At 36.1% G+C, this 12,756-nt stretch overlaps 1 protein-coding gene across 5 annotated transcripts in view; it reads right to left on the reverse strand.

Moving 5' to 3' along the window:
- Window positions 1–12,756, reverse strand: part of Atg9 (autophagy-related protein 9) — a 347,588-nt gene that overhangs the window by 217,471 nt on the left and 117,361 nt on the right. For 4 of the 5 annotated variants that reach the window (XM_067782082.1, XM_067782081.1, XM_067782079.1 and 1 more), the window contains one exon: window positions 11,940–12,117. In XM_067782082.1, the coding sequence (XP_067638183.1) occupies window positions 11,940–12,117 (178 nt within the window). Of the gene's footprint in view, window positions 1–5,011; window positions 5,359–11,939; window positions 12,118–12,756 lie in introns of those variants that run through there. The other variant, XM_067782083.1, reaches the window with a different exon arrangement.

The following is a 12,756-nucleotide window of genomic DNA, read 5'->3' on the forward strand; positions in this document are numbered from 1 at the left end:
GCACAAATTCGTACGTGTACACATGGGGGCAGAGCTTAATACAGCGCTAAAAATTCTTGTTAGCCCAAAAACACCAGACTCGCTCAACTACAGCGAAATAAAAAATATCTTGATTCGCGATTTCGATGGCTGTAGGAATAAGTATGCAGAAAGTATCAAGTTCCGGCAAAAAAACAAGAAAATGGAGAGCCGATTTGCAAGTTCGCACTTCGGTTAAGAAAAGCGGCTGTACACTGTGAGTATGGAGAATTCTTAGATATAATGCTACTAGAGCAATTGTTGTATGGCGTAGAATCACGAGTTATTTGTAATGAAGTTATTGCAAAGACCCCAAAAAATTTTGCTTAAGCATACGAAATTGCGCATACAATCGAATTAACACAAAACACCACAACAGACCTAAAGTGCACAGAAGTGATACAAACAAGCGAGCCAACGTATAAACTGGGATACGCACCAGTTAAAACAAAAAGAAATACAAATTCGAAAAACCCGAGTTGCGAAGAACCGACGCAGAGGGCAAAAAGAAAGGGTCAAATTGTTACGGATGTGGGGGGCAGTGTAGTATCCTTTTTTATTATTTATATTTTTATTAAGAATATTCACATATAAAGAGTATAACTTCTTGAAGGTAAAAATTGAATCCAACTGACAATTTTTGAAAATTAAAATATCAAAACTGAAAATTAAAATATTGATGAAACATATTAAAATACAAATTTCAAAGTAACTTAAACACAAAGTTAAATAAAAATAAGAACCCTACATTACTCCCCCTTCCAGAGAATTAACATTAAATAAATTAAATGTGACTTTCTTCTTTGTTTTAATGTTATTGTGATGAGTGTTAGAGTTGTTAGGTAACCTTTCAATAATCGCTGGTTTTAGCCTGTCAATCGGGATAGTTTTGATCTCATTATCAATTTCTATTTTAAAATACTTCTTGTTTTTTTCAAGTATCTTGTATGGACCTTCATACGGTTGTTGTAAAGAACGCTTATTAATTAAACGAACAAAAACAAATTTACATGTTTGCAAATCTTTCGGAACATAAAAACCAACATTACACTTATGATGATTTAAACTCGAATGAACATTTCTAAATTTTTCACGTAATTTACCCAAAATTTCATTTGATGATGAATTTTCAGATGTTGGAACAATAAGTTCACCGGGTAATCTTAAATTTTGTTCAAGAACCATTTCAGCCGGTGTAGCCGAAATATCTTCTTTAAATGTTGATCGCAAACCTAACAGTATTAGAGGTAGCTCTCCATACCAATTTCTGGTTCCATTTGTAGCCATTAAAGAAGATTTCAATTGCCTATGAAATCGCTCTACCATGCCATTCGCTTGAGGATGATAAGCTGACGTTGTAATTTGATGACTACCTAATAACTTTGTTAATTCTGTAAACAATTTTGAAGTAAATTGAGCACCCTGATCAGTAGTTATTTCTAGAGGTACACCAAACCGAGATATATATTCACATAAAAATTTATTTGCAATTGTTTCTGCAGAAATTTCCCTTAATCCGTATGCTTCTGGCCAACGTGTGAATCTATCGATAATAGTCAAAATATAGCGATGTCCCTTTGAAATAGGTAAAGGTCCTACAATATCTAAATGAATATGTTCGAATCTTTTGTTCGGTATTGAAATTTTACTAACTGGTGACTTCGTATGTCGATAAACTTTAGATTTTTGACAACTAATACATTCCTTGGACCATCTATTAATTTCTTTATTCATGTTTGGCCAAAAATATTTTTTTATAATTAGACGGCGAGTGGCTTTAGTACCCGGATGCACTATCCCATATAACTTATCAAATACTGTTTTGCGTAAATTATTTGGAACGAACGGTCTAGGACAATCTCCGGATGATTCACACCATATATTGAAATTTAAAACAGGAATTTTAACTAATTTTAAATTTTGAAATGATTGTTGAGATACAAGATTGTTTAGCTCATCATCTTGTTGCTGTTCCTTTTCTAAAATTTTAAAATTAAGTTCTGAATTTTGAATTGCTTCTATTTCAAATGCCCTAGATAAAGTATCGGCTACTACATTTGCTTGTCCAGTAATATGCTGAATATCATTTGTAAATTGTGCAATAAATTCAAGATGTCTGGTTTGTCGTAGACTACGTTCAGTTTTTGAATTTAGAGCAAAAACTAAGGGCTTGTGATCAGTAAATACAGTGAATTCTCTTCCTTCTAATAGATATCGAAAATGTTTAATATTAAGATAAATTGCTAATAGCTCTCTATCAAAAGCACTATATTTCATTTCAGATGGTGAAAGTTTCTTCGAATAGAATGCGAGAGGTTCAGACTTATTGTTGAAATTTTGTTGTAGAACACCACCGACTGCCGTATTGGATGCATCTACAGTTAAAGTTAATTTTGCATCTTTGCTAAAATGATTTAACAAGACCTTAGATGCAAACTTGTCTTTAATGCATTCAAACGCTTTAATAGATTTATCATCCCAAACTAGAGTTTTGTCTCGGTTTTTACTTGTTTTATTAATTAAATCATATATAACTCCAGTAAATTCGGCTAATTGTGAAATATATCTATGGTAATAGTTAACCATACCAATAAACTTTTGAGTTTGTTTAATGGATTTTGGTAGTTCAAAATCTCGAATAGCTTTTATTCTATTTTCCGATGGCCGCATTCCTAATTCAGAAATACTATGTCCTAGAAAATCAATTCTAGTAACACCAAAAATGCATTTATTTGGTTTCACATTCAAACCATATTCACACAAACGTTCAAAAAGTATACGGAGATCTTTAATATGTTGCTCTTCACTCTCGCTAGCAACTAAAATATCATCAATGTACGCGTAAACAAAATCTAATTCATTTACAACTTCATTGATGAATCTTTGAAAAGTTTGTGCTGAGTTCCTCAAACCAAAAGGCATTCGAATGAACTCAAACATGCCAAAAGGAGTAGTAATCGCCGTTTTATAAATATCTTCTTCTGCCATTGGAATTTGATGACACGCTCTAACAAGATCTAATTTTGAAAATATCTTTTTATTTCTTAGATTAATATTAAAATCCTGAATATGTGGTAAAGGATAGCGGTCAGGAACAGTAACAGTATTAAGTCGTCTAAAATCACCACAGGGACGCCAATCATTACTTTCCTTTTTTGGTACTAAATGAAGTGGTGAAGCTACAGAAGAATTTTATGATCTACAAATTCCAGTTTTTACAAGAAAATCAAATTCAGCTTTAGCTACCTTAAATTTGATTGGGTCTAGACGTCTGGGCTTTGAGAAAGGAAGATTGCCTTCTGTAACAAGTCTATGAACTGTGGCGTGTTTAACTGGTTTTGAATAGTTTGGCTCTTCTATAAGAGAAGAAAATTCTTTCAACAATTTTGTGTATTGATTTTCTACTGAAAACATTTTTGGAAGAGAGATGTTACAATAGTACGAAATTGTGTTAACTGATAAATTTGTTAATGGATCTATTAAACATTTGTTTTTAATATCAATAAGTAGTCCATATTTGCATAAAAAATCTGCACCTATAATCGGCTTTGCTATATCAGCTATCAAAAACACAAAAGGAAATTCCCGTCTTAAACCTAAATTAACATTTACAAGTTTTTTTCCATATGTAAAAATCGTTGAACCATTGGCTGCTGTTAAAATAATATCTGATGATTTTTTTTTTGTACACGAGAATTTCGAAGCTGGAAGCACAGAAATTTCTGCCCCACTATCAATCAAAAATTTTAACCTGTTTTCTTTGTCAAATATAAATAAGCGACGAGTTGATATTTCTGAAATTCCGTTATTTGTCGCTGCAACAACGGAACATTTTAGTTTGTTGGATTACTATTTTTTACAAACGCGCATGGTTCCTCACATCTCCTAGCTTTATTTCCGAATTTGTAATGATATCTACATAACCAGTTGGGATTATCACGAGATTTCGAACGATATCTAACAGGACTTCTAAAACTATTTCTACTTGTTGAACGTGATCTTGAATAATTCTGACTAATTTCTTTTTTAATTTCACTTAATTCCAAAGATAATTTTTGAAAATTTTCACAAATTAAAGATGTTGTCTTAACCAAATTAGTAATAATAGAATTTTCGCCTTTAGAATTTTGAGAACTGTTTATCAAAGCAATTTCATTTTTACTGATAACTTCCCAAACGTTATCAGCTAATTTAGTTAGATCATTTATGTCATTGAAATTCGAACTTGTTAAAATTACATTCAAGTTTTTGGGTAATTTTCGCATCCAAAGTTTCTTTAACATTTCTTGGCTAAAATTAGAACCAGAAAGTAGAACTAAAGATCGGTAAAATTCTGAAGGCTTGCGATCACCCATTTCAGAATCAGACAACACTTTATCTAATTTTGCATTCTCACTTAAGGAATGTCTTTCGATCAAAGTTTGTTTTAATGCAGAATATTTATTTATTTCCGGTGGATTTTGAATAAAATCCAAAATCGTCATTATGACATCCTGAGGTAATGCAGTAATAATATACTCATATTTGGTCGTTTCTTGAGTAATTTTTTTAGTATTGAACTGCATTTCAGCATGTATGAACCATGCCTCAGGACAACTTGTCCAAAACTGAGGAAGTTTCACTGAAGTGGAAAAAATTTCGTTATTGTTTTCGTTCGCATATGGATTTATTAGATCATTTTGCGAAGAAACACCTTCTAAATCAATAAGTGAATCGTTAACCCGATGTGTTGGTAGACGTGTTTCTGTCGTTTGGTGGCGTGCGAAGCATAATTGAAATGGAATCTCAAAAATCAAAAAATTAATTTTTTAAAATAACGTTCAAAACTCAACGTTATTAAATGCAAAATATTCTTTTAAATCTCCAGAAGAAAGAGTTTACAATTATTTAAAATGTATTAAATTTTAATTTCAGATAAACCTTAACTAATATAGTTATATATATATTTAAAATATATCAAAATTTATATACATAGTTCTGAATAACAGCTCACCATTTCTTCCTTATTTTGATTTGTTGTTGCTTGTTATATCTATCGTTATTGTTGTTATTGTTGTAACTTACGTTCTCTTTATGGAGCTGTGTTGACGGCTGACGGTGTTGTGTTAAACTCAGCGCACTTTTCGGTTTTTTTAAGTTATCGGTAAGTCACTTTTGGAAATCTATTTCTGGATTTGAACGAATTTGCATTTGGTCTATTGCAATTCATGTACTTTTAATTAAAACATGAGTTGTTGAAAGCTCTTCTTGAATTGATGTGTTGTTGTCGGTGCTGCTGGGCTATTTGTTTGTACTTGTTGTTGTTTAATTTTGAGCTGCTATTGTTGAAATTTTCGGATTTATGTAGTTTTACGCCAAAACCAATATTTTTTTTTTAAATATTCCTTTCTTCTATAATTTCTGCTTTGAAATTGCTTTTGTTTTGTAATTCTAGTTTAAATGTTTATTGCCAATTGTCGTTCAACAATATGGTGTAACTGATAAAAATTATATATTGTAAATTCAAAAATTTTAGAACTGAATTTGAACTGATGGTCACACTAATCTTTGGTTTGTTCGAATTTCTGCCTGATTTTAGGCGCACTAATAAATTATGTTTGTTTGGGGTAGTAAATTTTTATGCGTACAATAAATATTTAAAATATCACATTCTTTTTTGTTTAAAGGTTGATGTTTAGTTAAATCCTCCTGGCAGGTTTGCCAATTGTAGTATCCTGTTTTATTATTTATATTTTTATTAAGAATATTCACATATAAAGAGTATAACTTCTTGAAGGTAAAAATTGAATCCAACTGACAATTTTTGAAAATTAAAATATCAAAACTGAAAATTAAAATATTGATGAAACATATTAAAATACAAATTTCAAAGTAACTTAAACACAAAGTTAAATAAAAATAAGAACCCTACAGGCAGCACCTTAGAAAAGACTGCAAATTTAACAATTCCAAATGCTTTGCATGTGGAAGAGTGGGCCAAATCGCCAAAGTGTGTAAAACCAAATTAGATCAGATTTCAGAGGATGAATGTGAATCATGCAATGCAGTAGATAGAAAAAATGTTCCTATATATATAGATGGGAAACAAAATCAGATGGAATTAGATACGGGTGCACCATGTGCAGTAATGAATTGCAAAACGTTGCGTTCGATTAAACCAAATTTTAGGTTGTTAAAGACAGATCGACGATTTACAAGCTACACGGGCCACAAGATGAACTGCATTGGACGGGTCGTAGTAACTGTAACAATGGGGAAAACTTCACGACGACTTAATTTGTATGTCGTTCAAAGAGATTGTGATACACTTTGCGGCCGAGAATGGGTATCGCAATTCGCACGAGAAAGAAACTTCACTGAACTGTTTTCATCGTCTAACCGAATCAATACTATAAATTCAACAGCACCAAAACAATCAATAAACCAACAAACCCGACTGCAACATCTCATTACACATTTTGAGGACATCTTCAGTACGACAGCTGGGAAGTTGAGTGGGCCACCTGCAAAAGTAAAGCTCAAAGCTGGAGCAACACCACTTTTCGCACGAGCGCGAGATGTACTGATGGCACTGAGAGAGGAGTATGCCCAGGAAATAGATCGTAAAATTCAGTCAGGTTTTTACAAGAGAGTGGAGCATTCAGAATGGGCCTCAACAACACACGTAGTAGCAAAAAAGAATGGGGGTATTCGCATTACCGGTAATTATAAGCCAACTGTCAATCCAAAAATGATCATCGACGAACACCCGATTCCAAAAGCAGAAGATTTGTTTAATAAAATGAAAAACGCTACAATATTTTGTCACTTAGATATAACAGATGCATATACGCATTTAACAATTGAAGATGAGTTTGCGCATGTATTGACATTAAATACAGTGACGCATGGGTTAATACGACCTACTCGTGCGGTATATGGAGCAGCAAATATTCCAGCTATCTGGCAAAGAAAAATGGAGACTGTGTTACAGGGAGTCCCAAATGTTTTAAATTTTTTTGATGATATCTTGGTGTTTGCTGAAAACTTCGAGCAGCTACTGATAGTTTTGGAAACGACACTAAATCGCATTAAATCACATGGTTTGCATTTGAACAAGTCAAAGTGTTTCTTTGCGACACCATCGGTGGAGTTTCTTGGCCACCGCATCGACGAGCAGGGCATACATAAATCCGAAAAACACATTGAAGCGGAATAAACGCTCCCAAGCCAACGACTTTCGAAGAGTTACAGCTGTTTTTAGGAAAAACCACGTATTATAGCGCATTTATTCCAGATTTGGCCACAAGTGCACGGCCATTGCGGGATATGCTGAAAAGAGAGAAATTTTACTGGACCAAGGAGGCAAACGCAGCGTTTGCCCTATTGAAAGAGACGTTGGTTTCACCTCAAGTGTTGATGCCATACGACCCAACACTACCTGTACTACTGGCACAAGACGCGAGTCCAACAGGACTAGGAGCCGTGCTTTCACACCGTTTAGAGAACGGGACCGAACGACCAATTGCATACGCAAGTCGAACATTGAATGCTACAGAACAACGCTATCCACAGATTGACAAAGAGACATTGGCAATTGTGTGGGCGGTTCAGAAATTTTTAAAATATTTATACGCGCGTCATTGGACACTAATCACCCATCATAAGCCATTGTCACAGATATTACAACCTGACAAATCGCTTCCAGTATTATGCATAAGTAGAATGGCGAACTACGCAGACTTTTTAAGCAGATTTGATTTCGAGGTAGTGTACAAGAGCTCAAAGGCGAACGCGAATGCCGACTATTTTTCACGCGCCCACTTTCAGCCACCGAAATCTTTACAAATTAAGCAGTTGCAACAGACAGCCATGACCAATCTAGACGAATATGATGAGTTCGACGACTTCATGATTCGCCAAATCAACCAATTACCACTAAGTTCAGAACCCATAGCAAGAGAGTCTAGAAAAGATGAACGAATGGGTAAAATAATTAAACTACTGGAAAGTGGCCAGTGCTTGAAAAGGGCAGGGTACAAATCCCCAGAAGTCAATTATAAGTTGTCCTCCGGATGTTTGACGTTCGAACATCGTGTTGTTATTCCACCAAAATATCGAAACAAACTGCTTGACAATTTACACATGGGGCATATAGGAATTGTTAAGATGAAAGGGATTGCTCGCTCATTCATATACTGGCCGGGCATAGACAATGATATCGAGAATATTGCGAACCAATGTGATGCATGTGCAAGACAAGCAAACAAACCGGCAAAAAGTGGGGATCATCATTGGGAATACCCCAAGGGACCATGGGAACGTATTCGTATCGACTATGCGGGACCTTTCGAGGGAGCGATGTTGCTGGTAATCTCGGACGCATATAGTAAGTGGTTAGAAGTGAGAGTTACTAAATCTATAACAGCAACGGCGACAATTGCGTTGTTGGACGAAGTGTTTGCGGCTTACGGCGTGTCGCTAACTGTCGTTTCTGATAATGGAACAAATTTCACTTCTGCAGAATTTAACAACTTTCTGACAGCAGTTGGTGTTAAATATCACAAATATTCAGCGCCGTATCACCCAGCATCTAACGGACAACCAGAGCGTAGTGTACAAACAGTCAAGAATGCATTGAAAGCGATGGGTACTACGAGTAGTTCATTAAAGACAAATTTGAATGAATTTTTGAGGCAATACAAAAATGCACCGCATGCAACCACAGGGTCAGCACCAGCACTACTATTTATGGGGCGACAGTTGCGCACAAAGTTGAATCTGATTCGACCAGAGGAAATTTCAAAGAAGGTAGAAGAGAAGCAATGCGTAAAGTCCAAGAAAACTATTAGAGAGTTTGAACCAAATCAAAATATTTACTTTTTGTCTGGAAATCTACGAATTTGTAGGTGGCTCAGGGGAATCATAAACGCACGTCTAGGTGATCTGCACTATGAAATACTCTTCAATGGGAAAAGTGTAAAACGGCATGTGGACCAAATACGCAAAGCCCCGGTTGGACCTGATAAAACAGCTCGGGAAGTTGATTATTACAAGGCGAGGCTGTCAACCGAAGACAACACTAATGAAACCGAGGCATCAGCTGAAGTAGATAGCACTGAAGCAATAAAGCAACCGGTGGTTACTGAAACGGCGCAAAACGAATCGTGGGGATCGGAAAATTTTGAAGGCTTTGCTTCGGCCAATAGTACAATAGGGCAAAATCCTACATCGACACCGCATACAACACCCGAAACAAGTAGGATACCTCAAATTCCACGGCGATCAACCAGACAGAGAAGGGCACATGTCGGATACCCACCTTAGCCCTTGCAGAGGAGGGAAAAATGTTATGTATGAAACGAGATGGCAGCGCCACGACAATAAATTATTTATGTATACATCTGGCAACTGTGTTGCCAGAACATTCTTTATATTCTTCTTTATTACTTTTTTATCTTTCAATTGATATACTTTGACGCATTAACTTTAAAATGTAACAATTAACTCATTTCATTAATTAAATAAACACTCATATATAAAAGTAAGTAATGGTTATGTAACCCCGTCTTTTTGAACAACTTGACAGACCGAGGATTTTAATTTGTTTAAATTTAGATAGAGATAGATCGCGATTAAATTTTTTGAAATTGGCCTTCGCAAAGTCAAAGCGATAACTGGAGTTGTATCGTATATTGACGCGGTTACAAGCATGACTTACCACTTCGTAAACTATTTTGAGGGAAGGGTGGTAAGCATCTTCAGGTTTAATAATGGGATCGTATCTACTAATGAAAAAATCAGTCATCATCCACAAAGGCTAAATGTAATACTTTTCCGATTTTATTCGATTGGATGTTGATCTGGTGAAGGCAAAGTTCGGCCATTCCGTCTAGAAATTCATTGTTTTCCTGGCCCAACTTCGTTCTGGATACTGTAACCATTAAACTCTAACTTGTCAGGAAACAACCCCGACATACGTAATGTATGTACTGCATACTATGTGTCCCCACATGACACCCACCATCTTTTCAATTGCAATAAAGCCTCTAACACCAATCACCATATTTTGAAACTGCCAGTTTCCTTGGACTTCCGTTAGAGGACTTTGATGACAAGTTGTGCGTGGTCGCACCCATTGGATGGGACGAAGCACTGCTAACACAACAAAAACTTATCAAAACCAAATTTATAAAGGTGGAGCACTGCAAAGGCCTGATTAAAAAACATATGACGCCAGAAAGCAGTGTTCAGTCAGAATACCCGTTATGAATCTACAATCCTCTCTTTTCAATGATAGAATTAACTTTGTTAGTCTGAGGTTGTAAGACCTACACATGATCGACACTTTACAGACCAGCGATCATTTGCAACTCTTGTCTTCCCTTCATATCACCCAATCTAATTGGGACTTCACGGAGAAAGCTTCGGTGGATGGCATCCACCTTTATTGTGGTAAGTGCAGATACGGAATCAGGTAGTCTGTTTGTCCTGTTATTGATGCCGCCATACTGTTATGACCATATGGCCCGCGCTCAAGCTGCTCCGGGGCACTGAGCCTCGTTGTAGTTGTTAACGCTATGTTCTTTGCAACCTGGTCTACAGATGGAATATGCAGAATGGCATACATTACAGCCGTCGGGGTTGTTTTCAGGACTCCCGTAATGCTAGGCATTGATAGCCTGCATAACCCCTCTAAATTTCCGCCCCTTCCAATAGGTGCGAACACTCACAAATTGTCATCAATATACTCTAACGGGAGTGCAAGGAAACTTGCTGTTTCAACAGGGCTGCACCATAATGAGAGGGGTGTTAGAGGCGTTGGTTCCACATTACAGTTAAAGAGATGGTTTGTGTCCTGTGGGGACACATTGTAAGCAGGACATACATTATGTATGTCGGGTTTGATTCTGGATAGGTTAGAGTTTGAACAGTTACAGTACCCAGATCGAAGTTGAAAATGCTTTCCCCTTCTGCGAGTTCAAGGTATTTATCTTTTAGAACGAGGTTCCAGTTCCTAGCATAGAGGTCCGACGCCTTTTTGTGGATATCAATGACGACCTGTTTGTGTTTTTATTTTACATACGGCTATGTCCTCAGGTGTCTTATGACTTCGTAGCGCTTGCGGAGATGACTTGGTAAGCACCTGGCAGTTGGGCCGCTTCAATAAGATGCCTGTTGGGATGCACAGTTTTCTGCGTTTTCAACAGAAACTGTTTGTTCAGCATTTCATTTTTCTCCCTAATGTGTAGGTGGTGTTCTGGGGACATAAGAAGACAGCCCGTAGCGATCCTGAGAGCATTGTTTTGGGAGGCCTGTATTTTCTTCCAGTGAGTAACCTTTAGGCTTAGCGACCATATCGGGGACGCGTAGTATGCAAGCGGCCGGCCAATTGCTTTGTAAGTGGTAATGAACGTTTCTTTGTCTTCACCTCAAGTGCTTCCGGCAAGAGATTTGAGGATTTTATTACGGCTCTGGATTTTAGATCTTCCCGCCTTTGGTACGAAAGCTACATGGAACGAAAGCTCCAAGACTGCGGTATATGATTCAGTCTTATGCACCCATCGAATATTATTCTAAGCCATTCCACGACCGCTCTACTTGAAGCTTGTAGCATAGTTGGATATATACCATCGGGGCCCGGCAAACAGAGATGAAAATAAAATAAAAAATATTCCATCAGTGCTCTAGATAGACTTCATATAGAGATCAGTTTCGTCTGGGAATTAGCCAAAGTGAGCATCATTTAAGTTAAATATTGAAAAAAATAATTCGCTGTTGATATAACTTCTGTAAGAGCAAAACGTTTTTAATGTGGAAACTCATTCAAATTCGAAAATGTCTCGTAAACATGGAAACTTAGCAAAATAAAGGTGTACGAGGCATTTGCGAGCTTGAGTGACATGTTTTTCTTTTTTTATATAAAAAATAAATTAAATTACCCAAATAGAACTGGATGATCGATGCAGTGTATTGTAAAAGTTAGGAGCCAAACAACAAAGGCAAATTTGAAAAGCTGAAACATCTCATCTAACGCTATAACAGATAATCCGTGCTTTTGGTGATAATTATACATCCGAGTAAAGAACGAATCCAAGTCCTCAATGTGATTCCACCGTGCTAAACAAATATGAATGTAATATTTTAAGTAAATTTTAAATAAGCCTGATATCAGCCACGTTTTATTACTACATAAATTAATATATATATATATATATATATTTGAATTTTCTCTGCTTGCTGCTTTTTTTGTTGCTTTTAAATTCGTTCCCACTTCCTATGGTGGAACATTAGGGTTTCGGCAAAAGTAGTTTCTGAACTTTTTATTCTTTTTTTTTTTGGGCTGGCACAGATCGTAAATAACCTATTTGGTTTGGAGTCCTTTGATAGTATACAGCCAAGTTGCATTGTGAATATTTCTGTGCTGGAACTTGGCACACATTTACTACAGATGATCATAGGAACACTCTTTCGTTAAAGTCGCCACCTAAGAATTTGATATCTTGATGAGGAAAGCGTTTTTATGAATTTTGTAGTTTATCATTAAACGAGGATACTAAAATATCATCTTTAAGAACTTCGCTTCACTGCGAGACTCCAGTTTTTGACGGTTACCATACATTCACACAACAAAAGCAACACCAAGACTATGCCTTTAGCTTTTATTTTTCTTACGACTGTAGTAGATGTCGTACGGCCAATTGTCTTCATGCCTTGCTGCATTCACGCATTTCCTATCTAGCGGCAATGTCAGACTTT

This window comes from Eurosta solidaginis, chromosome 4 (genome assembly GCF_040869045.1).
Source record: "Eurosta solidaginis isolate ZX-2024a chromosome 4, ASM4086904v1, whole genome shotgun sequence".
Classification (NCBI taxonomy): Eukaryota; Metazoa; Arthropoda; class Insecta; order Diptera; family Tephritidae; genus Eurosta; species Eurosta solidaginis.